Here is a 27,980-nt window from a genome sequence, read left to right on the forward strand (position 1 = left end):
GATGCTCCCATGGGCACCGCACTCAGAAAAGTGTCGTCTCTATACCCTTTGCGGAGTTCGAATTCAATTTGCATCGCCTCAGCAGAGAAGCCCATTTTATAAGAAAAGGGCAAAAAAAAACTATACTAACGCAATTTCAAAAATGTTTTCTAATTGATATCATCGTTTAAAGTCAAATTATTCTGAATAACTGAATAATTCGCAAACAGATAAAAATCAAAATTTTATTAATTGTACATTAGGTTCAGTTGAAATTTTCTTTTTATTCAATTTTTCCAAAGCTCTATAATGGTTAAAAATAAAGTATCTATATTTATACATATAACAAAGTATCCAAGACATATAATAAAGTATCTACGCAGTGTTAATAAGTTTAATAATTACGCTCATTCCTGCAGTGGAAAATTTTTAACTATATTCCGCGAATTTTTTGAAAGTTGTTAACAATAGATAATTTTAATTCTTTTTATATCTTAATTACCCTTCAAAAATTAATTATTTAAATATCTATAAACTCTCATAGTAGCCTGAAATTAGAAAAAGTTGCATATAATTTTTTACTTATTTTTTTATATTAATAGTAGATTAAGTTTGAATTTTGCTAGCTTCGGATAAAAAGATGTGTAGGTATAAATAAATGTTATCAATACTTATGTATTATATTATAATTGTATTATAATTATATATATATATATAATTATATATATATATATATTGTAATATCCATATGAATACATATTCAGTACGTTAGAAGTTGAAGAATTATTATTTCATTATTATCTCAGTTCAATAATACAACTTTTTTTATCGGTTAAGCAGTTTGTTTACCGTATTGTGAAAAAGCTTGGAGATGATAAAATTATTATCAGTTAGTATTGTAGATTGAAGCAAAATCTACATTATCCTTCACAGACATATAATAGTCAGATAGCTTTTCACCCAGCAGTTGATACAAAGAGTAAAATGTAGTAGATTCCTATTTTAACTGTCAACAGCAAATGAATTTTATTTTTGATAATCGATGATTTTGAGTGTAAAAACTACTAAATGTTTACTTATTATATGCTTTAATTAATAATAAATTAAAATATATTTAGTTGCTTAAAATAAAAAATACTTATTATTATTAAAATCCACTTATAGTTATAAAAAGGAAACATTTTTTTAGAGAGATAAATATATATTGAAGTATGAAAGAAACCGAACATTTAAAATTTAGGATTCAGTTAGTCCTTAATTTTTTTAATATTCAAACTGTGCTAAGTATTTACTATTTAGTCGTAAATAAACAGTGTGATAGGAAATGAATAGACTATATAAATAAAAATTAATTAATAAATACTGATGAAAATCCAATGAAATTTTAAAATTATAATTCCTGTGTAGCTATACTTGAAAACACATCGGCATAAATGTATTTTCAAATTTTATTTTGCTTCATAAAAGCTTCACATTGTATAATAGAATGTCGTTTACACTTTACTTCAAGAATTTTTACACGTTATCTTTTGTTGTTTATAAACAATGTAAGGGCATTTCTGTTGAAGAGACAAAAAATAATTTTGTTAGTATGATTACACTGAAGATTTTCAGAAAACAAATTATTAAAGAATAAAAGCAAAAAAATATAATTAACCCAGATAAGACGTAATATATCTTGCACCAATTTTGCGGAAAGGTAACGGCAAGATTGTTGCAAGCTTGACACAACATTACGTGCTATTTCGAATCTACTACGAAATCTTACTGGTATAGTTATTAATATACACAATAATTTATAGAGAATTATATATACACACATAAAACATCATTTGGCACTTAAATTTTCTGGTATGAATTTTACAAGGCATTTTGGCAACTCATTGTACGAAAGAAGACAATAAATCGCTGATATTAAATCTGTTTTGTCGAAAATTGTAAATATGTTTTAGTCGAAAAGTTGACTCAAAAGTCAGAACACGACACAATTTCTACATTAGAAATATTGCAGCTAAATTTTGCAAAAATTCTAATTTAAAGGCAGAAAAGAAGTTTTGAAGTTCAAAATTTATGTTTAAAAAAGGCCAAATCGTAGCAATTCTTAAATATATAGCTCACTTAAAAGAAAAATAGAAATTGTCATGTCATACTGATTTATTTTTGCAAGTTATGTTTCTTTTTCGTTAATAGTTTTTGAAAAATAATTGTGTTTGTATTAGAATACAGTACATCTGATGTTTATTTCTGAAGAAGCATTCAAGCAAAATTTAATAAAATGTGCTTAAAAAAATTATATTTAAAATTTTCTTATTTATTAGAACCTCAATCTTAAGAAAAAAGTGGGACAACAAAATATTTTCATACTGTGTTGTACCTGTAGGCTATTAACTGCTATTTAACAGGCCAATCTTCTCGAAAAATTATAAATGAACTATGCTGATATTTTCTGAAATCTAAAATATTATTACAGAACAATGAGATGTACAAAAATTTGATATCTTTAAATGAGGTATTATAAAACTTTAAGAATTGTTAGAAAATTTTTGTCCCCTGACATTAAAATATTTTTTTTAATTACTTTTAAGTAATTTCCCATAAGAAAGTAATTTTAAAAAAAATTTTGTTGAAGTTAATTTTCCGATGTCAAGGGCCAACTAAAACGGACGTCAGAATTTGATACGTGGTTTATAATATCCCGAGGCTCAATTAACCTCATTCTCATTAATTTCTGAGTGTTTTGATAAAAGTTAACTTAAAAAATATCAAAACTTGTGCGCTTCACTGCTTTTCCTTATTACGTTTTAGACTTCATAAAATATCAGCTTATAGTCTATTTAGTATATTTTACAAGACAAGTGACCAACAAATTAGTGACCTAACAGTCATCATATGCTGTTGAATCACCATAATAGTAATATTTTCAATTTTTTTAATTGAATTTTTTTAGATTTCAATTTTTAATATTAAACTATAGGTACATGTAAGTATAAATTAGACTATACGTTGAATTTTTGTTCTCAATAACTTAATTTCCTTCACTATAGAAGCGAAATGTGATTGTGGCAAAAAATTATTCTTTTTTATTAAAAAGAATTCTTAGAAGCTCATTTTTTATTTCATCAATTTACACTAGCATATGTATATAATGTACAAATAGATTTTATTAAATTAAAAAAGATAACTGCAATCTTCTACTATTGTATCCTACATTGTGTTTTAAACAGTTATTGCATTACACTGTAAATTTAGGGAGTTAATGACAACCGGGAGTAAAAATTTCCCAGTTAAAAGTCGACTTCAAAAGAGAATTAATCCAATTTTCTTTTTCAATTTTTGCAAAGCTCTATAATGTAACCAATTTATGCTCGTCCCTATCAATGTTTTTCGACAGTTATTATTTTCGTAATTACAAATGGTGTTAACTTACTTGATTTAACCCATTTTGCTCCAAATTGAAAAACGTGCGACTTTATAGAGCCTGCGAATTAAAATCTAACTCCCTTTTTTTACAGTGATAGTAGCTTCGAAACTTGCATTAGAGCAATAAAGAAATTTGAACAATTTAATCTTTTAAAATACAAATGTAAATAAAGAGCAGAAACACAGTGGCGAAAATCAGGTATGGTCATATTCATATAATTTTTGCTTATTATTGCTATATGTATATATGTATATATAAATCTATTATCTACAATTTATTTTATGTAGATTCTTTGTAAATAATACTTTAGCATCAGTCGCAGAATGTGTAAATTCGTTTAGTGGAATTCGCTCGCGTTATTTATCACATTCCAAATTTTAGCAAACTCTCTGCAAATTTTTTAAATTATTCAAAATATAAAAATTGTAAACGGAAAACATTTTATTTGATAAATAAATTATTTTTAATATTGTTTCTAAATACAAATAATTTCTGTCTACACAGTATACTTTCGGTATTTTTATCACATTCAACAGTATCAATAGCAAACTTTAACAAATATAGTAATGGAAGTGACTTCAAAGCGTAGTACATTTTATGTCTTACATATATTCTTTTTTGTAAAGTACAAGTTTACATAAATCTTAAAAGTTTTTAGGCGATGTTCATATTAGTTTTTTTTTTTTTTTACTATAATTTTATTAACAGTAGTTTTGATAGAAATTTACTTATAGAATAAATTATTGCCATTTAACGGGTCTTGGGCAGTTAAGAACCATTTATTAGTCATATTCAATTATTATAGATTCTTAAACTTTCTTTCTTAATTCTACTGAAATTAAAAAATTTTTTGTTTTTATCTAAATAAATGATTCGAAAATACGAATATTTTCGCATAAAATATGCCAGTCAATGTTCATATTCAGAAATTCTAAAAGCATATACGCATTAGTTTTATTAATTAGAATTGAGAACATTTCTAAACAGTAAATATACTCTTTTATGCTTTTTTATATGAAATCGCTTGACTATTATTTTTATTTATTAACAACTACTGTCAGTAACTATATTGTAGAGAGAAAAAGAAATTTTAATCATTTGTCTAACTTGTAGACTGACTTTTTAAGCTCTGTAAGATAATTTCTCATCATTTATGTATAAACAAATATGAGTATAATGATTGCATTAACATCGTGTACTTTACCTACTGGTCCGCGAGAAACATAGTCAAGAAAATATGTCATTTAAAAGAGTCACATTGAATTATTAAAGTAATCTGAAATATACGTTCGCAGTTCCTCTGTAAATAGGAAGATATATTAAATTTAGAAATTAAATTTAAAATGTTTAAATGTGAAGTCTGTATTTTGTACATTTAAATTTTTTCTTCAAAAATTGTAAATAAAACTGTATATAAAATTAAAAAGATGTAGAATTTAGATAATTTTTGTCGTCACTAATCATTGAAGTAGTATTATAGTGTGTTTCTTGAACAAAATAAATGTTATTTTAAAAAAATTTTCTCTTACTGTTACTGTAGTAATTAACTTATTTTCAAATACTCTTTTCTGAATCCAACATTTATGGGTTAGTTTTTACTAAAAACGAATTTTTCGTTTGTCGGAAAGAAATAAAAACAGCTCATTTCGATTGTGAGAATAAAAGTCTGCTATTTGGCAACGAGCGCATTTAGGGTAGATAATAAATAAATTGAAAAAAAAATTGATAGCTCTTATAGTTATAATACATACACTTTCCATTGTGTTATAATTTTATCTCAGCATATATAGATAATATTTATGCATTAAAACAAATTTGCTTAGGTAAAATTATAAATAAAGTCACGTAATATTTAATAAGTGGAAACTATCACAACTTATTTAATTTTACTTTTCTTGTTGTTAAACAATCATACTGTTTCCAAAAGATGAATAAAAAATGTTGCTTGTGTATAAAGACTTTCTTTCAATAGGGACGTCTCGATACCTAAATTCAGAGTCACTGAATAGTGCACGTCAATGGATGTGACAAAGCATGGTCTAATAAAACAGGTGTCCCTGCTGCTAGTTCTGTTTTTGTATCGCTGCATTCATCATCAAAGTCAAAATAATTGCTCTGCAAAGAAAAGTATGTGAATTTCTATTGTTTAGATTAATTAATTTTTTTTGAAATATAAGTGAAGTATAATTTATTTAGTGTTGTTAATGTTTTTACTTGACAATCGATGCACCGACAACTGTCGCTGAGACTGCAAGTTAACCCAAGAATCTCGGCAGCTTCTTTGTAGAGTTCTGTACTAGACTTGCGTTGCCGACGAGGTGATGTAGGTGCACTTACAGACCCTAAGCTGGGTGCAACTCTATCGCTCTTCATTCTTGATGAACAATCTCGAGATAATGACGATGTCGATGTCGAACCTCCTTTTCGATTATCCTTCCTAACAAGAGCTCTGCCAGCAGGCGAAGCGAATAATTGCAGCATATCCATATTCTTAAATGGAAAAATATTAATTTATTATTTCCCCAACAGCCTTCTATAGCTAAGAATAGAAATAATTAATTTTCTTTAAAAATTAAAACCCATATATATTTTTCCAAGTGTCCTTTAATCTAATTTTCAAGAAAATGCTCGTATGCATAGAGGCATAATTCCTAATTTCTTAAGTAAACTTTTATTACTGGCGGAAATTACCTAAATAAGGAAGGTATAATTTTCTGCCTCTTAACAGGTTTTTTTAGTCCTGCACTTTAAAACGCAAAGTAAAATATTCAAAATTCTCTTTTTGTACCCACTCTGAAAATGTGAAGAAAAGGGATTTATAAAGTCGTGACTTTCTAAGCTCTCTCATAAAATACCACGTTTAATTAGTTAACCATTTTTCGACGACTGTATAGTTAAAATCTTTTCTCTTTTACTTGAAGAAGACTTGTTAGCGAGAAAGATATTATTCTTTTTACCAAATCACTCAAGGGTGAATATATACAGTAGTAGGTACTTTAAAGGAAATAAAAGGAGAACTGTTCGTTTTCTACAATAAATGTAACTTGAATTTGTGAGCGTGAATTTTTTAAAAGTCATTACTTAGATGGAAGACTGAAAAATCTGGAAAAGTAGTAAAAGTCAGAATCCAACACAGTTATCATAAGCAAAAGCTTTTACTGAGATTAAAGTGTTTGTGAAAAATTCCATGTCAAAGAGAAGTACTATTATGCTGAGAAAAAAGAGCTGATTTTCGAGAATAAATGCTATTCTTTCAGATCATAATAATGTGTACTTAAGACTCAATTCATAATTGAGAATCTCTATTTTATTTATTCAGCGCAAATATATTTTTAGAAAAATTACTTTTTTACACTTTTATACATTACAAAAAATAAAAATTAAATTCAATAATGTCTTATTTTTTCTGAAGTAAACTAATAATGTTGGCATAGCTTCTTTTTTTATTAGATGATTTACATCTTCTCAAGAAAATGGTAGTTTTTTACATATCATAAGCAAAATGAAAGAATTGCAAAAAAACTCACGAAACGGAAGTATAGTTCCATCATATGCTTCTGAATTAAAAAAGCTGTATAAATATAGTTTTATTTATTGGTTTAGACGCTTCTTGTACGTCTCTGAAAACTTTAGATTTTCTGAAAAATCTGAAAAGCTTCAAACTATATATAAATGTATACAATGCAATATGTCTCAAGGGATCAGAGCTCATTTATATATAGTACCTGAATCGATTCCTTTATCTTGCATAATATTTCAGAGATACTCTGAGATCACGGAAATTTTTCTAATTTATCAAAAAGGTTTGTGAACCATAAAGAGCAATTATTGAAGTAATTAAAAAATTGATATTATAAGGAGATCCCTAATCGCAAGAAAAACAAGCTTTATCTGAGAACAGTTAAAAATTGCATTATGAAATTTATATTTGATTCAATTAAAATTTTTGTTAGTCCAGAGAAATTTATCGCTGTTCTAGATGAAACTTCTTTTCCGTGCACTGAGAGACCTTTGAGACTGTAGCGGAACAACGTATGTGACAGCAGCTCCACTATGGTTTTGGTGCGCTGCGGTAAAATTTTGGGCGCGTGACAGTCCCAAATGTTGGTGAGCAGCTCACCGAAGTAGTGGGAATGCCGCCTTCGGTTTGCAGCTGAACAACTTTGGGACTGTCACGCGCCCAAGATTTTACCGCAGCAACCCAAAAGTATAGTCCTGTAGCGTTCCTCCAAAGGTCTCTCAGTGTGCGGTACTCTCATTGTTAGTGTAACAAAATTCTTAAATTTAGAATTTATGTTTGAAAAATTTTAATTCGATTATAAAATATATTTATTTATTATTTTAAAAAGTTTTTATTATCACTTGTTTGATTAAACAAAAGTGAACACTTATGTTTGGATTAAATGAAGTACTTCCTCAGTGTGAGGTTAATATTGACTGCAGTACTTACCGTCATTATTGCCGACTGATCCAATACATAGATACTTTTTGTATAGCCACACAACATTGTGTCTATATCTGAAAAATTAATTATTACCTTTATTATTATTTTCAAGATGTCCTCTAGAATTTACTTTTGTTTTTCTTATTTACCGCATAAATGTTACACATAAAATTCTGTACGTCAATTATGAATGAATCAATCACATTAATTTTGTAATTGAGGATGCTCATGCAATAGAGCAGCAGGCGCTCGGACTGTCTGTCCCAACAGCAATATCTACTTTCAGTTACGTAGAGGGAAATAGAATCTAGAGCCCACCGAGAAAATCAAAGTAGGTATTTCGGTTGAGACAGACAGTTCGAGCGCAAATTTGAGTTTATCGAATAAATATATATATTGATCTGTAAATTAAGTTAACTTTTTTTATTTCTTAGTTTTGGTTTTCGCACTCACAGTTTTTCTGTGGATATCAAATTGAAACAAAAAACGAATCAAAATTGTTGCGAAGCAATTCGTTTTTTGTCTCAATTTATTGATATCAATTGATATTTTTAATAAAAAATAATTCATTACAATCAAATATTTTATTTTATTTCAGAAAATGATTAAAATAACTACAAAGCTGAGTTTATAAGAAATATTGCATTTAAAGAAATTGAAAAATAATTTTGCAAATCTTTGTGAAATTCTACTACACGCACAGATAGAGATCGTTTACAGTACAGTGATGCAATTTCCATGCAATCAAATGACAAACATTACACAGAGAGCAATGTATATGAAGACTTGAAATTCTATATGCAAATTATCATTTCAAGCATCAGAATCAATATCGAATATGCTATGATTTACACCTTTGAATAAATAATGAACTTGTCGATTGCATCTTATAAATGGGGTCATATTTTGACAAACTATAGCCAACTAAAATTTTGCAACATTTATATGAATCTAATGGGATTTTAAGTACCGAATATTGTTTCTTTTTGTAAATTACCTTTTTTTATACAAATTTTTTTTTTATTATTTCTTTTATTAGAATTCTTTTATTATTTGAGTCTGTGCGATTCTTCAATAGAGATCTAATTTTTATGATACATCTTTATTCTCTAACATGTTATGTCACTTGGTAACTGATTAGAGATTCATTTATTTTTGCCACGTTCTGCACGTGCATTCAAGCGATATCAGTAAGCAGACAGCTAATTAATTATAAAATTATTTTTTGTTACCTGAACCTCTGGCCGCCTCCACCAACCCCTCTTGACTGTTGGGTCGTGCTTCTAGCATTTTTTCCGCTTTCAAAATATTCCCTTTTATGTCAAACAGTTTCAGTGCTAAAATGCAAATAAAACTTAATAAATATTCAATTACTTTTTCCTCGATTTAATTATATTTTTCTCTTGAAATTACTGCCAATAAAGGTTTAATCAATATCTATAATAATTAAAAAACTTTACTCTATAGAAACAGTTCGTGAGCATTTTTTTTATTTTCTATTTCCATCCTTTACTAGCTATAAAAGAGACGAAACTAATTAGTTTGTGACAAATAATTATCAACGAAACTCGAGTCAAAGTTTTAGTTCTCTTTTGTCTCCCTCAGACTGTTAATTTTCGATGGAAATTAAGAGAATCAAAATGTAGTGTGTAATCTTATATATGTGTAAAACTCGGTTTTAATTTTCTTTACTTTTCACTTAAATAGGTGCCAGCAGTATATATACTTGATGTAAAAAAAATTCTAAAAATCTTCTAGAGGAATTTGCGTGGAAATTCTAGATTATTTCAAAAAACATTTTATGTTACCTAAACTATTTTATTTTACTTAAAGATATGTTTATAGTTTAAAATTCTTCTATAATATAAATAATTTAGTAATTGAAAGCAAATGATATTAATAAATATTAAATTATATTTAAAAAACAACCAATTGCGGTGAATAAAAATTGCGGTGAGTAGAAACTGAATTTCTACTCAATCGGATTATTGCGATTCGCCAGGGATGTAATCGATCAGAGTATTAAAAATTCTTTAACGGTTTTTCTAAGTACTGATACAGAACACTCATCTTGAAAATCAATAAAAAAGTATAAATATATATATATATATACATTTGACAAGATACAATAAGAAAGTTTTTATATTGGCAACATATATGAGTTGAAGAGCTCTTTAAAATTCTATGAAAATACGCTCACTGCTTCTGAATGATCTTTTTAGTTCTTGACTTTTCAGTCATCTTTTGTATGAAAACTCTACAAAATGTTCGTGAACTAAAAAGCAAGAATCTAGTTTAGTATAATGTCACGGAATTGTATACTTGTCACAATATCGTGCATATTTTTATCTTATTCAATATTCTTTGCCATTTATTATAATGACTCCATTTCTAGTATAAATATAATGACATATTGTACAAATTACAAAACATAATAATAAGTAAATCTTTTTAAACTTATATGGCTTTTAGTTGTTATTATACACATTGGTATATTGGAATAATAAAAATCAAGCATTAAGAGAAAATTTTTAAGAGAAAACTTATCTAATGAGGATTGGATTTAGGGCAAGAGCTTTTAAAAAGCCAATATTGAAGTAAAAATCGTTGACCATTTATGATTGTGCGGAAAACTGAGTTTGCTGGGAATAAAAAACTTTTTTTCCATTTACACTATTAAAATAATTGTATTTTATTAGACTATTAAATTTCTTTTTATGAAATTGTTATTAAATATTTTATAATTGCAATTTTTTTCTTCTTTAAAACTTGGTTTTAAACTTAATTCAACTTTAAATTGAATGAGCAATTAGTAATTGTTAAAAGTGTCTCCAGTTTTTAGCGCTAGTATGACTTTCCAGTTCCAATTTAAACCACACGCTTGAATTAAATCGTTAGCTTCACCAATATAAGCGGTTTGTAAATGGCACGGCGGTTTTAAGCCAAGCTTATAAGAATTAAACTTTAATTGAAATATTGTCTACAATTCTTCAATTTAAATTTCTGAGGGAATATTGCCGGATAATGAGTTTTTAATAAATCTCATAAATCTTTCAGAAGCTATCATATTCTAATAAGTTTATATATACAACACGAGTTTCTGATAAATAAATATAGTTCTGATTTTATTATATCCTCAGTACTTGATTTGATTGAAGAATAAACCTCCTCTAGGACTGATTTTCAGAAAATGAACCTTATTCTTTGCCTTTTGAACAAGATATATTTATTACACTCTCTCACAGTTTTTCAAAGGATATCAAAGGATATCAAATTGAGACTCACTACTATTAAATTTAAAAAATAAACACATTTTTTAGACTTGAAACCTTTAATCCAAAACAATATATTTTTGAATATATTCAAATAAATATTTTTAAATGACAGTAGTAGATATTTTCTAATATTAGGATTATGAAGTATAATTTCACTTACGAAAAAGTAATAAAAATAACAAACAATATTTTGTACATAACAATAAATGTGTGTTAATTTAAAGTAATTATAATAAATGTCTGCATACTGTTCGAATCAGACACTTATAGCTCTATCCATATCGATGTCCAAATATAATGTTTCTCAAATATTCTGCATATTCTAATTATTGATATTATGATTTTAATATGCATATAATAGCACATGCATTATTAAACTTTAAATCCTGATTAGATTTCAAAATTAAAATAACCACTATTTAATTTTTTCAAAAAGATTTCTACAAGTTTTAATTATTCAATAACTTGACAACAATATTGAGTTTCTAAATTACCAAAAAGTGATGAATAAACAATAGTAAGTATACTCCATATGGACATTGAGTGATTTACAATACAGGTCTTTTCATCCATTCAAAAGGTTAAATTGCATCAATTCAAATTTGATAGGATAGAATTGGATGATGCGACAGTAGTGAACAATTTATTGTTGATTTTTAATTAAATTGACAAGTTCAATAATAGGGTAAAGATGTTTGAAAAATAGTGAGATGAATGAGAAAAATAATATTCATTTTCAAAAAATGATATTTAATAAAACTTGCCTGGTACTTTAGTACGAAAGTTAATTCAGTTTGCAAAAGTTTTCCCCGTTCATTTTAGCCAATTATGAAGTTTATTAGCCCATTGGTGTTATCATTCGATAAATTAAAAAATTTTAAACGCTGGGTCATCCGGCAGATTTAAAATATTGCCCTTTTGACACGTTCATTACAACAGTTTGTAATTAATTAAATTCTTCGAGCGTCCAGCAAAGAAACAAACCTCGTTAAGTAGTTTATGTAAAATAATTAAGAGCTCAAAAGGGATGATTGATTTTTTTATGTGGAGTTGAACAAGCTCCGTGAAATGATTCACATAGTGATTTTGCATTTTATGCTACCGACACAATTTGCAATGTGCACTTCCTAGATTTTTCAGTGATAGATATTTTATTTTTCCATTGAATCAATACATTTTTCCGCTTATTCTGTCTCACTGTACTGTGAATCATCTACAACAGTTGAAATTTACTTATCGACATTATTCTGAACAATTTGTATAAACTAGTTTTGTAGTTTGCATTCGATTTAGCTACAATGGGTTTGAACAGTACTATTTAGCTCCCTATTGATTTAATGATTCGATGCGTCGCAAGCAAAAGCAGCAATTTTGGCATTGTGCGGTTGGGTAATATTTTTTTTATCTCGTTATTGTACTCTATTTGCGACGCAAATATAAAACAATATAACAAACATTGATGCATTGTTGTCATAAATCTTTTTTTATACTATTATTCTAATATTTATTGTAATTATATAAATATTTGCAAATTATAGTGTGTCAGCGTATATATATATATTCCCCTTTAATGTTATTTTAAACCAGTAGATTTAATTCATTGTGAATATTGACGAACGAATAAACTAGAGCAATATTAGTTTAACATTTAATCACTTTTATTCAACAATATTCATTCATATATACATATGTAGTCTACCAATGAGAATTGAGAGCTCGTTACGATTGACACCAATAATTGGAGTCTCGATGGCGAATAAATGATGCTCTCATATTTGGACATCAATTTCAGAAATAAAATTACGGTTCGAAGAAATTGAATATGTACCTATACAGAGGCGAAAATTTAATTTCGAATGCTGAAAATTATAAAACCCTCCCAATAACTCACTCTTTTCCTCTCTTTTTTTTATTATAAATAATTGGAAGCAAACGCAGCTTTTACAAAAGCTTCATTTTTGTTCTTTATGCTTTTTTCAATGCAATTAATTGTTGCAGAAATGAAAAATTTCAAAGTTATTTTCAATATCAGCACATTCAATACCAATATAAATATTTAAGGCTTTATCTAAAGCAAAGATTAATTGAATATTTACATGATTAATGGGAGAATATTATACTGGGGAAAAGAATGTTCCGAGGCTTTTACGACTATGGGGTCCACAAGGAGGATGTGACTGTCTGCTTTTGTATTTTATTCCTCATATAAATATTCTCTGTATTCGAAAAATTAATGGAGCTGAAATTTTTTATTAAAACGTGATCCATAAGTTCTGAACGTTCTAATGAAAAAAAATTTTATCAATATATTGTCAAATAGGTAGCAATAGATAGCAAAAATGAAATTAAACATTTAGAAAATTTATAATTTACATTTTGATACGTACTGCAATATATTACAATAAAAGTTGAAGAAGAAATAAATCAATAGTTCGCTTGAATGTTCCGAACTTTAGGGACATATTAAAATGTATTGATGTTTTGTTTAAAAAGTGTTGAAATAAAAAATTTAATTTTAGAAAAATGTGTTGTACAAAAATAATAAATTAGCATATAAAATAAATATTTATTATTGGCACGTAAAAAATATGCTATTGGAATATTAAAAAATTATGAAATACCTTAATTATTGAATCCTTGCATTAACATGGTTTGTCGAAGAATTCCTGTTGATCCTTGAAAAATCCTGTAACAGTAAAATGTAAAATGTAAAAATTAAGAGTTATACCTAATAATAGTTGATTTTAATTGTAATTATTAATTTATCAATGATTCTAATTTGATGAGTGAATGTGGGTAGGGGGTAAGAGAGTAATAGTAGTAACCCTTATTATCATACTGTCAGAATTGAAATGTTTATAACAAACTTTTAAAGTTTGTTAATAATTAATTATAATTATGGAGTTGAGTTGTATGCATTATTTCGAAGGATTAAACTTCAAAGTAATTTATTCATTGATGAAGGTTTAGCTATAATATTATACACAGAAGAAATTTTCAAATTGATCATTATGTTCCATATTTTTTCTATTTTATTTTATTATCTGTAAATAGAAGAAAATTTCTGTTTTTTTTATCAATATGTAACTTTAGTATAAGAAGAAAGGTTAATAGGTTTATTACTTTAGACGCACTACATCGATGTATTTACCAACTAAATTAATTAAAGCAAAATTTACTTTAACTTCTCATACAAACGTTATCTCATGTATAGCATTTGATGAGTGTATTTTAATTTTCAAGAAATGATTACAATTTTGTTAATTCATTATACATACATAGCGCTCGAATTGGATAATACAGCCAACCAATTTTCTGCGTGTATAATAATGAAAGTACATTTATATTATAGGTCATACCGACCTTTTAATTAAACAGTATACACATACACTTGGTATGTACGATACAAAACAACAGCATAGTATTGATTTTCAGCATTATAATGATTTCCTATTGTAATCATGATAATTAAAAAATATCTACTACACATTAGTGTAATTAAAGAAAAGAATATTACTTCATTTCACACAATTTTAATTTCTTATGAAAACAATTAAATTAGAAACATTAAAAGCAATTAATATTTTAGCACTGAAACTGAGATATAACAAGACTGAAATAATATTGAACCAAACAAGTGCTAAGGTATTATTTCTTTTTATTAACTCTCCACTGTGACTTCTATTTGCAGAGTTATTCTATTAAAGAATATTGACCCCAATTTTGTTTGCCAAATCCCTTAGTCCTTTCAAGTACTTGAAATTTATATAGTGGAACGCATTATCAAGTCCTTGAGATTGCTTTGAAATTAGTATTTGGTAACCTCAATAAGGCTTCCAGAATTCGTAAAAGGGGATTCAGCTCACTGAAACAGCCGGCAATTATTAATGCAGGAATTATGTAACGTGAAATGTGAAATCCGTCGAAAATTTAACAATATATTAGAGTTTAATTAAAGGAAATTTCTTTCAAACTGCACTTGATGATAATTTAAATTTAATAATATATTTTTATTATCTTACTAATCTTAGTTATAATTCCTTTTCTGCATGCACGGAGAAAAGCTTCACCTGAATTAGCAATATGTTTTTCCACAACAGCGAAAGTATTAACAGAAAGAAGTAAAAAGTTTGTGAATACAGCGAAATTTGTAGCTGTTCCAAGTGAAGCTTTTTTCCGTATATGTTAAAAAGTTTTGTCTTTTGCATGCGCCCATACAGCACCGAAAGTTTCTTGAAGGTTGAAATTGACATTGCACGAAAGTTCAAAAGCTCAAATCTTCAAGAAACTTTCGGTACTGCGTGGCTGGCTGGTCATTTTTGTATATTCTTGATGATACTATAAATTCTAAATAAGAAAACTTTGTTAACTATATAACCCATTTTTAAACAGTAAACTTAGTTCAGCTGAAGTTTCGCAAGCCCTATATTTATGAACAGAAAGCACGATTAGATTTAAAAACTACATTTTATATCCTTTTACAAGACCTATAATTTAAAAAAATACGTCCGTCATATGAAAATGTAATGCATGGTTTCATATTCATAAAATGACATTTTCTAAAAATTACTTTCTACTTTCCTGAGTTGAAAAAAAGAGAATTTGAATTTTTGCTTGGCTAAATTTAAATGAAAATTTTGAAAAACTATAAATATTAACATATATTTGAATTGTAAAGTAAAAATATCAAGTGTTGTGCTTTAAGAAGGAGACAAGTTATTTATTCAATTGTTTTCTTAAAAACTCTCACCAACACCTTACAAGATATCTCATTTGAAATGAGAAAAGTTTTTCATGCCTGATTATGAACAAGTGAAAGAAATTGCTATTTGATGCAAGAAGAAACCACAAACTGAATTAAATGAAAGTAGAAACGACATCTACAGAATCGTCTTTTGAAAGTGACAAAAAGTTCTGAAAGTTGGTTCAAAGCGATAAAAGCTTTTGGTTGAATCACGGGAAAGCTCAACGTGTCGAACCACAGCACTCAACCATTCGTCTCGGTTCACCTTTCAGTGTCGAATACACATACAATACCTATATATTCACCTATACATACGTCAAATTTGTCTCTCGACATTTTTTCAATTACACACCCAAGAATATATGAGTCATCTTTCTTCTCAATAGCTTTTTTCATTTTTATTTATCAACTTTTTTCATTCTAATGCATTCGGAAAAAATATGCTCCGAGAAAAATTAAATTTCAAACAACTTTGGTTGAATAACTACATGTGTTGATATAAAATTATTATAATCATCAAAGATATATGTTTCATTCATTTGAATTAAATAAAGATTTATTAATGTTAAACAACTATTTAAAGTTACCTAGAACTTTTGATTTAAATATATAATTCTTCTTTGACAATAACAATTATAGCAAAGAAAGAATATTCTACTCTTATCGTGTTTAGTGTGCAATCGAATTATAAGTGTAAAAGGTCATCCAGTAAAAGCGCACTTAGTTCTCCTTATAAAAGTTAAATGGATCGGCCCAATAAATATAGGTCGTACAACGTTTCACATACGCCAACTCTTATAGGAAATCTAATAAAAAATTATTCTGTTATATAGTAAATTCGAAAAATCTGTCTGCAATATCAATTCAGTTCTCGATATTATATCTAGCGATGTTTAAACTATTTAAAGCATAGAAAATAGTAATAATAGAGAACAAAATCAATAAATCTTTATCTTCAATTATTCAACCAAGCAAAGCAACAATGACCTTTTATATTAATGAATTATATTATAGAACGTGATGCATTATTTGCATAATTTTTTACCTTTAAACTAAAATCAACAAAATAGAATAGCGATTTTCAATTATTCAAATGTCTCCTCATGTATGAGGACATTCTCAATAAAACGGAATTATATTTTTAAATTATAAAAAATGCAATCTTTTTATAAATTTTAAATTTAGTGCTGAAATTTGATAAAATTGTAGACTGAATCCATTTCAAATCGGAGCTAGGTATGAGTGTGGAATAATTTCTCAAATGAAAAAATAGTTAAAAAACTAAATCGTATTTAGAAATTGAACTTTTAGAAATTGAAATATAATATCAATCTTCCGAGTGTAAACTTATAGCCATAGGCTGAGACTAATCTCTGTAAGTTTGTGATATTTTCGTAATTAAGTGATATAAATGAACTTGATGAATATTTCAACTGTAGAAACATGTAGAAAGTTGTCTGAGAAATTTCTAATAGAATTGTTATAATTGAAATAATGAAACATATATCAACATTCCATTTCCGAGCGCTTCATTAAATTTGGATGCAGTTCACGGTATAATGTCACGATAAATTTTCCAGTTTTCTTGTCAAGTGTCACAACTTTAGGCATCACAGTAGTTTGTCTCGCGTCATCAGTTTCATGGAAAGTAAATATAAGCAAAATGGTATTTGACCAGAAATAGTACTCACTGCATATATAGCACTCAAGATTCAAACAAACTTCTTGCATCCTCAGTTTAGTATTAATTACGAAAATGCACGGATAGTTTTCAAGCCAGGGATTAAATCGTAACTTTCCATACATTACTTCAATTTGATATTTAAATGAATCTCGCCCTCGTCTGCGAGAAAATTTTCACTAAATTTGAACAGAGGTGCAATATTTTCGGAAAAATTTCACAATGAAAATCAAAAGCTGAGAGAACTTTTATGTAAACTAAAAGAATTGCTTTCGAAAAAACTGACAAATTTTAGCTGTACCTGTATTTACTGTATTTCCTTCAGTGGAATTCTTTAAACATTAAAGAAATTAAATTTTCAAACTACTTTATATACGATTGCTAAAAAAAAACTAAGGACCTATATGCCAATTCAAATTCAAAGTACATAGTAATATTTTAAGCAGCAAAAAACATAATTATTTGTCAGCCAACAAATTAGTAATCTAAATATATTCTCGCCTTTATTTATTCATTTTTTCGTTTTTTTGATCCAAGATAGCATTCAAGTTTTCTGAAAGTTTATAGCAAACTTGTAGCAAATAGCAAAACGTGACCAAGGTAGCAAGTTTGCATTGCAAATTTTTAGGAAGTTTTCGTGGCAAAGATAAAATTAAAACTAATGCCCAAGAGTTTTCTACGTTAAACTATAGGGCTGCGCAATAAGTTTTAATAACTTTCCTCAAAGGATCAGTAATATATATATAGATATACAGAGATATGAAAATACACACATACTTTATGGAGAGAAAAATTTTCAATTTCCTCTAAAAACTGATTGCAAAGTTCCAGCAAGTTTCCATCATAAACCAGCCATTTAGTTTCGACAGTTTTCTATTTGCCGCAAACTTGCTCAAAAAATGTTTTGACAGTGTATTTTCGCACAGTTGTTTGCATACGAATTTAAGCCTTTGAATTTTCTATAAAATTTCTTTTCTCGGAAAAGTTTTACTTTTATAAAAATTCTAAAATAACATTTCCTTTTTTTTCTTTATTGTGACAATTGTGCTAAAATACTTTCCTTCGGAAAATTTCCACTTTTCATCATTTTAAAAAAAAACCAGAAACTTTATTGAAATACGATTTTATTATTGAAAAACTGTAGTATAAATAAGTACATAAGAAAAAATTTATTTTGGTAGAATACGATGTTTCTACGAGCATCCAATATTATTTTCGAGATAAAAATTGACAGCCTACACTGTTAAAAAAGATTGTAAATTTACAATACTTTCATACAAAAAGTGATTGAAAATTTACAAATATTGTATATGAAATAATTTCAAAAACGCGTGTTTGAAAGATTTGTAAATTTACAATATTTTCAAACAAAAGTGTTTGAAATTTTCAAAAATTTTTGTATGGATCAACTTCAAATACATATGTTTGAAAGATTTGTAAATTTACAATATTTTCAAACAAAAGTGTTTGAAATTTTCAAAAATTTTTGTATGGATCAACTTCAAATACATATGTTTGAAAGATTTGTAAATTTACAATATTTTCAAACAAAAGTGTTTGAAATTTTCAAAAATTTTTGTATGGATTAACTTCAAATACATATGTTTGAAAGATTTGTAAATTTACAATATTTTCAAACAAAAGTGTTTGAAATTTTCAAAAATTTTTGTATGGATTAACTTCAAATACATAAGTTTGAAAAATATGTAAATTTACTACCTTTTCATAAAAAAGTGTTTGAAAAATTTATGTGTAAAATAATTCAATGCACATATGTTTTAAAATATTGTAGGTAAATTTACAACTTTTTCATTGAAAAGTACTTAATTTAAATTTTTTTGAGTTTTTATACAAAATTGCTTCAAACATATGTGTTTAATAATTCTGTAAATTAGTTTAAAACATTATTTATAAGTAAATACATTTTCAAATGTTGAAATAACTAAAATTTTTTTTAATCAGTTTAATTAGTTAAATTTGACAAAACTTGTTAAGAGAAAAAAACATTTTGGATGATATAATATAATTAATATAGTTAGTTATTTTGTACATATTAAAATTTAAAAACTGCTGAATTAAATAGAAAAATATTTTTCCATAAAAAATCTTCTGTGTATAAAGTATTGTTTAAATATTTCTTAAACATCTTAATACATATCATAAATTTAACAGAAACGTGAAGAGAAAAAAAGTAAAGAATACAAGAATCGGTTGGTGAAGAATTTTAAAGATATTAAATCTTTAGAAATTTAGAAGAAGTCAAAAAAAGGGAATGGTCCACATGTTTCTCACTACTGATACTTTGCAAGAGATTTTCATAGCCTCCCTTGGTCGAGCGCGTCTAGGCGCAGCTCCCAAGGTTGATGGCTCCATACAAGACACACTATACACAGACAACATTATATACGACTAAGGGTTCAAATCGTAGTGTCGCATTTCCGTAAAAATGCTAATGAAACTTTTTTTTTAATTAATTTACATTTATTGTAATATATCAAAACACAATATAAACAGTTTAGATTTTTTATTTAAATATTTAAATCGTTTTGGTATTTCAAACAGATTTGTTTGAAATTTCAAACAGTTTTGTTTTAAATTTCAAACAAAACTATTTGAAATTTCATTCAAACACTTTGTATTAATTTTACAAAGAAAAGTTTGAAAATTTTAAAGAAATGTGTTTTAAAATTTAATAAGAAAATTTGTATTAAATTTAAAAATGTGTGTTGTAGTTTTCCAAAATTGTATATGATAATTGCTTCAAACATTTTTGTATTAAATTTGTAACAAAAATTTTTAACAGTGTACCATAGAAAATGACACTACCACGACGGGTTTCCTTCATAAAGGGAGAATACTATAATACAGTAAGGAATTCTTTTATCAGCAAAAATAATAAAAGTGATATTTTCTTCTACCATCAGAAAAAGGACATTAAGAAAAGAATTCTTTATTATCAAAATTGTAAAAATATAAATTTTTGATAAATTAAACAAAAACTGAAGAAAATTTTTCTAATTTTAAGATAATTTAAACAATTTTTAAATGCAATTAAAGGTAAAAATTTTTAATTAGTACTTTTTTAAGATATATTTACTTAATGAACTTTTTTTGAAATTTAAATTTACTACCAATTTAACAAATTCATTCATCATTTTTGATAATAAAAGAATTCCCGAGCGCATTACAATGTCATCCCTTTCTATAGGCAACCACCAAGATTATAAGAGAACCGAAGAGAACTAATTTTCTAGCTCTTGGTATAACATTTAATTTCGGAAATTACAACCTTTGTTTTCTAAAGTCCTAATTAAACAAAATTTTTATAATAAAGAGCTTTTTCGCAAAAGTTTTGTAATTTAAATAAAAGATTGTTAAATATGTTTAGTACTTTACCATCCAATCACATTTCGATAAATAAGAAAAAAATTCAACAGAACCATTGAAAAATAATTTCATTTTCCAGACTTTGTCTATAATTAGTATTTTTTTTAATTTTTCGAAACTAATAATTTAATAAATTTAAACCTAAAAAAAGTAATGATTAAAAATATTGAACTTTAATTACTTTTAAAAATAGATTTTAAAAATATCAAAGTTTAAGAATCTATAATAATTTTCCATATTTTTTTACAATTTTCCTAAACGAGAATTTTTTGTTGTTTTTTTATATTTTTCCTAGGACAGTAAAAGAAAATATTACTTTTCTCATTTTTGCTGATAAAAAACAATCTCTTACTTTATTTTTTCTGAAATGATGAAAGTGAAAATTTTCAGGAAAAGAGAGGGGAAAAGTTCTGCCGTCCAGTATTCTTAAAAGTTTATAAAACATTATGTCAAATTCATTAAGAATTTCTAATAAAAAGCTTCAGTGATGAATTAAATATATGGTTGATTAAGATTGAATTAGTTTATTTGAAATCTCAGGAACTGGCACAATTGGGCACAATTTTGTGCATAGTGCCACTGCAGTTCCAGTGTGATAGTGAAATAAGCCAGAATGAAAATGACAGTAATTTATTGTCAGTCGTCAGTCGGCAAAGTAGTTTCCGATACTCCTACCAACCTCACGAGCCACACCCACACACGTACGACGACAGAAAATCGTTAAGGATGCTGGAGACGCGACAGAGAGAAATATTTTCTAAAAATTTTAATTTTCAATTAATTTATATGTTTGCATGTCACAATATATTAATAATGTATTATCAAATAATTGCAAGGTGCAATTAAAATATTAATAAATATTTTATGCATTTATTTATATATGGATATAATAATAATTATAGAATTCTTAACCTTATAACAAGTATATAGGATATTGGAATATTTAGCTTATAAACAACCGCTGACAACGTTTCCCAAGCATGTAAACTTGTACCAACATTGGCAATATTGCTGCAAGCTATACAATATTGAGGCAACATTGTCAACGTTGCTGTAAGTTTCGATGCACTGGGAGTTAACATCGAATTGTTGTCTTTAAAATTAAACTCTTTATAGTGGGTGAAACTTATAGTATGACCCACACAACACGATATCTTTCTGGAAGCTTCCAGGAAGCTTTTTTGAAATATTGCGATGAGGCTCGGTTGGAAGCTTCCTGAAACCTTTCAGGAAGTTTGAAATATCCACCTTAAGGGAAGTTTCCGTGGAACCTTAAATGAAGCTTCTGCTAGAATCTTGAGGGAAGCTTCCGCAGGAGCTTTAGAAAAGCTTCCCTTGAGGCGGACATTTTAAACTTCCTGGAAACTTTTAGGAAACGTAACAATAATAATGCAAATTTACAGAAAAAAGAAATGCTACTTCAACACCAAATATGGTGATATAAATTGGCCCGCAACAGCTTTTAATCCATTTAAAGGCGCCACTGTCTATGTCCATTTGCATATTGGTTAAAAAAACACAACAAAAACAACATCACTCATTAACTATGAGTGGGTCCAAATAAAATAGTTCGATTTGGTTTTATAAATATTGTTAAAAAAACGATGATTAAAAACAAGAAAATGTTTTCAAATAATTTTACTATATCCTTAGATTTATTTTCAATGTTCGATAGGAAATCTCAAGTTCTTAATTTTAAATTGTATTCTTAAAATAATACATTTAAAATTTTAAATTATGACTAAATTCATTGCATAATATCATTACTCTCTAAAACTGAATCTGTGAAATTTGACTGATTTTCAGTGGCTCCATTCTCGCGATTTTACTGAAAATCAGTTATGTTAAAAATGATTGAAATAACAGTTTCTCACTGATTGAGTAATTCTAAAATAACTTAAATTTTCAACATGCGTGACTGAAAATCCCAGTAATTTGTTATTTAGCCTATCAGTGAAAAACGACTGATACTCCAGAAATTTTTACTGGTTTTCAGTAAAATTTCCCTGATTGAAATCGCGAGAATAGAGTCACTAATTTTCAGTCAACTTTCACTGATTTTCAGTGGGATTTTACTGATTCAGGTTTAGAGAGTATGCTGTTTATAAAAATTGTGAAAATTTTAATGTTTTGAACAATTAAAGTACACTTTTTGTTATTGCATTAAAATATACATTGATTTTTACCTTGAAAGCTAATAACGGCGAATAGGTTAAACATTTCTATTTAATCTTATGCGAGATAAGATAAGGCCCCGTTTCATAACCTGATTTGGTCCCTGTATTTCAAATTCCTAGTTAGAACCTATAATTAAAAGATGTGTTTTATTTCACATTTTCCTTGATGTTTGATTTAATTGATTACTGCATGGAAAATATTGAAACAACACAACGAAAAAAATTTATTTGATTCAAACAGATTTTGTTTAAATCAAACTTAAAATATCTTTGCTTTACAGACAAACATATTTAAGTTTATTTGAAACATATTTTTTAATTTCATTTATTAAAATAATATATTTAATTCAAATATAAGTTACAATTGATTTTAAATCATTTATAATCAACTTTTAAGTTTGAATCAAACATATTTTTTGTTTAAACCAAAACAGAATATATGATTGAATCAAATATAATTATTCAAATAAATAACACTTTTGAATATCAAAGCAGTAGATATTTTCTATGTAATTATATATTTAGGTTAAGCTTATAAACTAATTTCAATTAAACAAAAGCATCTAAAATTATTTCATTTTAAGTATAATATTTTCTCAGTGAATGTTAAATTGCAAGAATCAACGAAGTAAAAATAATTTTGTATACCGAGACAAAAAGTCAGTATGATTTGGCCTTATTACTGCCCCTGTTTTATTAAATAGACAGAAGCAAAACGTAACAAAAGTGGAACTTATGGAAGAGAACTTTTTGTAGTTTTGTATAAACCGAAAAGAAGTTGAAGTATCTTAAGATACTTACAATTGTAAGTCACAATGGACTCAAATGTTATTATAGGGAAATTATAAAATTCTTTTAAATTCTTTAATCATATTCTTCATTTTTTTGTGGATGATTCTTACTAGATAAGAACACTATTCTGTACAATTACTGTAGGTAACTTTATAAATACCAGAAACATATTTTTTTACCTTCAAATTCTTAAATACTGCAATTATAATATTTGTTCCGGCCAAAGAGGCACTATACACTCATTCCTAACGGGCTTTCAAAAATTGGGATGGGCTCTACTGGTGATAGAAAAGTTTGGTTTCCACTGCTTGACTAACATGTAGAACCACGTGTCTATTTGCAGTAATTCACTTTGTTTAGAGAGGGCTGCTTTTGGCAACCGGGCACATAAGCTTCAATAGTTGACTTTTGCTGTTATAAAGACGCAATCGAATCATAAAAGTTAGCGAATTCGGATAACATTAACTTAACAATGCTTAACAACTTTAAGATAATTTAAAGCAGTTGTTTATCATTTTTCTTACATTCTTTAATTGAATTTTTATGTCACAGAGCAATATTCCCTCAATATTGAGTATTGACTAGATATTACCTGACAATACTGCTTCAGATTTTTTGTATAATATTTTTTCAATAAGTTTACAATATTTCTCAAATCTTCCTTGATTATTGCAGAGTAACATTCCCAAGCTTACCTTGCAATCAGAGTTTTTCTGCGGATATCAAATTGAGATGACAAAAAACATATATGTATTTGTTTTTTGTCTCAATTTGGTAACCTTAGAAAAACTATGATATCACGTCAAGTTTCATAAAAGAGATTGTGCAACCTGGGGATGCATGAAAGAGAATTCACGACATGAAGAATATAATAGTTTATATATTATTACTATTATTATGATTACGATTATTATTATTTTTATTATTATTATTGTTATTACTATTATTAATATTATTATTTGTTATCATTATTATTATTATTATTATAGTATAATCAAAATAATCTGTAAATTGAGCAGAAAATCCCTTCAACAAATTCGTTGAAATTCCTTACAAATAGCTAGGAACAAAATCCAATGATTATTACTTTTAAACTTTTGTCATTAAAAGTTAAATGATCGTATTTTGAAGATTTTTATAAGAAAGAAAAACCTCAGCTGAGATAAAGTTTAAAGTTCATAATAGTTATATGTACATTAAAGCAAAACTATAAAAGTTTAATAGGTATAAGCCCTGTGTACACTACAAATCGAAATGTGTTATTACAATGTATTCACTTCAAGTGAATGAATTCATGTAACAGTTTTGAATAACACATTTTAAAGTGAGCTGTCTCCAAGTACATATTATGGTAAATTAAATCAGTACAAAAAACAAGAAATAAATTGAAAATTTATATTTTTTATCGTGTAAGAATTACATTAAAATACTGCTACTTATACAGAAGTATCATGTAATTTTTACATTATAAGAAATATTAATTTTTAATTTAATCCTAGTTTTTTACACTGATTTATACTAATAGTAGAAATTACTATTTTTTTAAAAAAAGTTTCATTGTACAGTAAAAATTGCTGTAACATTGTCATAATAGTGCGTGGAAAGGTTGCAGCAACCTTGCATTTTAACCTTGCTGTAACATTACCAAAGTTGTACAGTATACTTTTCAGATTTAATATTTTTGATTTGTTAAATAACATCAAATTTGTTTTTAATAAAACAGAATGACTAATTCTTAGTAAAATTCTACTACTAACAATTAGTAAAATTTGACCGATTGCTGGTAAAATTATTGCTGAATCGTTTGGTGAACGACTTTCTGTCATTTCACTAATGACTTTTTACTAAATTCAGATTTAAAGAGTAGTTTGGATTTTTTTGAAATAATTTTTTCTTTTACTTGAAAAATAATTGCTTACGGTTAATGACTGTTAAAGGGTACTTACTACATAAGAATTTTTAAAAACTACCAATACAAAAGTGGAAAAAAGTTGTAATTTGGATAGAAAATTTAAATTTTCTCAAATAAGAAGTTTGTTAAATAAATCTCTCTCTTGTTACTGCTTCGTATAAATTAACATAACATTTGAATCCATGTTTTAAAAATAATAGCCAGAAAACTTTAAGCTTCGGGGCAGATTCTCGTTTCTCTATGTAGTATGAAAAAATGTTTTCAAATAAAAATTTAAAAAATAAAAATAGCATATTGCAAAAAGTCTGATGAAATATATAATAAAAAGAGAATTATTATTTTCCTATCTTTAAATTAAATTAAATTGTCAACACGTAAAATGATTTCTATATAAAAAATGAGAAATATTTTATTAGCCTCTATTGTTAATAAATTACATTAATTTCATTAAGAGTAAATGTTTAAATTATGTATTAATATACACTGAAACTCATTGAATTTGAATTATAATTGTTAATTTTCATCATATCGCGATAGTTTACATTAAAGCATATGTCAATATTGTATGACTGTTGCTTTAGTTGTGACTAAATTCAAGAGAATGAAAATTTAATAAATTTTCTCCACACACAGTACGTTGTATAAAGGTATATAGTAAAGTTAATACTTTTGCATTATTGAGCTATTACATACAATATGAGTTCCAGGCCAGGATGCTGGTAATATTAAAAAAGCTCCAACCTTTCAAAATGGATGATTTTATGAAATAAATGACAGGTATTAATTAATTTTTTTGTGCAAACGAAGTAAAAATTATATTTTGAAAAAATCTGAAAAGCGATATAACGAAAAAAAGATCATTAAATATAAAAGATTACAAGATTTTTACTCCATTGAATGAACAAGTTTTTATGAATAAGAAAAATATGAGAAATATGATAAAGAAAAGAAGTTAATATAATTGAATGGGGAATTTCGAACAGGGGCTCAACTTTCATAATAGTAAAAGTCATTTTCACTATATTTATTGTTATGTAAAATGGACTCTTTTGACTTTCAGAATCAACCCCCTTATTAGATTTATATTATTATTTATATTTATTGTTATGTAAAAATGAATCTTTTCGCTTTCATAATGGAGCGCCCTTTTCGAAATTCATGATTTAATTATTATTTTGACAATTGCCAAAACAGTATGCATTGTACAGTTAAAATTAGTTGTTTCTTTATTAGTTTTTCGAAAATGTAATGTAATTTTATTTTTAACATTTGTTTTAACATTATATTTAGAACTGAATATTTTGTTTAATAATACTACTTGTTCAGATTATAACAGTTTCTTTATATGAATAAAAATACTTTTCATTAGAAGGTTAAAATGCAGACAACAATTAATTAAAATAAAACGCAGTCTCGTTAATCTTCTTAAAGCTTAATAGTTAATGCTTCTTAAAAGATGTACTAATTCTCGAATTTCTCCAATAAAAATGCTGTTACTGAAATTATTTATTTAATGACTTGATAATAAATTTACTCGTATAAAACGTTACTCAAATCATTCATTAATAATTACATTTATTTTTAAATCTTCACAGAGATGTGAACTCAAATATATTCATATGTATAAATAAGTAATATTAATTTAAAAAGTAGTAATAATAAAGTGAAAATTTTTTAACGAAATTATATTAAATTTTAATGAAAATATTCTATACTAATTTTAGTTAAAATACAAGTGTTTCTGAAAATCGCGATGCATGCATATATGTACTTGTTTATATTGGGTTTCGCGTATTGACATTGTGTACACTGTCAGTGCATTCTCGTGCACCATATGCATAGTTTTATTGTTACTATTTTTTGTACAGGACTATTTTTATTATATGCATAAATTATTTATTCAATATGTCAAGTTGTCAGATAAATGTTTTTTGTGCATTCAGAATCAGTTGTTTATTTCAAATAAATATTGGAAATAAATAATTATTATTATATGTACGTACATTTTGAAGAAGACGTATTGTTGCTCTTGTAAATAACAGCGAATTAATGAATGGCAAGTGCAAGATTACGTAAAAGATGAGCCAAAGGTGGCGGACTCGCCGCTGGTGCGCGGACGACTGAAGCTCAAGCTCCAAGCTCCCTTTCTAAATGGGGGTGGGGTTTGC

At 26.7% G+C, this 27,980-nt stretch overlaps 1 protein-coding gene across 2 annotated transcripts; it reads right to left on the reverse strand.

The window, feature by feature from the left end:
* Nucleotides 1-1,206: 1,206 nt before the first annotated feature.
* On the reverse strand, nucleotides 1,207-27,970 carry LOC122501613. Of its 2 annotated transcripts, none has more exons than XM_043611218.1 (6): nucleotides 23,118-23,157; nucleotides 13,741-13,805; nucleotides 9,077-9,181; nucleotides 7,851-7,918; nucleotides 5,615-5,890; nucleotides 1,207-5,515 (listed from the first exon to the last, which is right to left on the reverse strand). In XM_043611218.1, exons 3-6 carry the CDS (start codon nucleotides 9,132-9,134, stop codon nucleotides 5,399-5,401), a joined length of 519 nt encoding a protein of 172 aa, XP_043467153.1. In that variant the 5' UTR covers nucleotides 9,135-9,181; nucleotides 13,741-13,805; nucleotides 23,118-23,157; the 3' UTR covers nucleotides 1,207-5,398. The 2 variants fall into 2 exon arrangements, with proteins under 2 accessions (XP_043467153.1, XP_043467152.1); XM_043611217.1 differs by lacking the exon at nucleotides 23,118-23,157 and adding an exon at nucleotides 27,816-27,970 and having other exon boundaries at nucleotides 1,208-5,515.
* Nucleotides 27,971-27,980: the final 10 nt, after the last annotated feature.

Source organism: Leptopilina heterotoma, unplaced genomic scaffold (assembly GCF_015476425.1).
Source record: "Leptopilina heterotoma isolate Lh14 unplaced genomic scaffold, ASM1547642v1 Lhet_212, whole genome shotgun sequence".
Taxonomy (NCBI): Eukaryota; Metazoa; Arthropoda; class Insecta; order Hymenoptera; family Figitidae; genus Leptopilina; species Leptopilina heterotoma.

Excerpts from the sequence above, each read along its gene's own strand:
- LOC122501613 (XM_043611218.1), bottom strand. The coding sequence starts at position 9,134 with ATGCTAGAAGCACGACCCAACAGTCAAGAGGGGTTGGTGGAGGCGGCC. Across the intron at positions 7,919-9,076 it reads GGAGGCGGCCAGAGGTTCAG|ATATAGACACAATGTTGTGT; the intron begins GTAACAAAAAAT and ends TTAATTTTTCAG. Across the intron at positions 5,516-5,614 it reads GTCGGTGCATCGATTGTCAA|AGCAATTATTTTGACTTTGA; the intron begins GTAAAAACATTA and ends TTTTCTTTGCAG.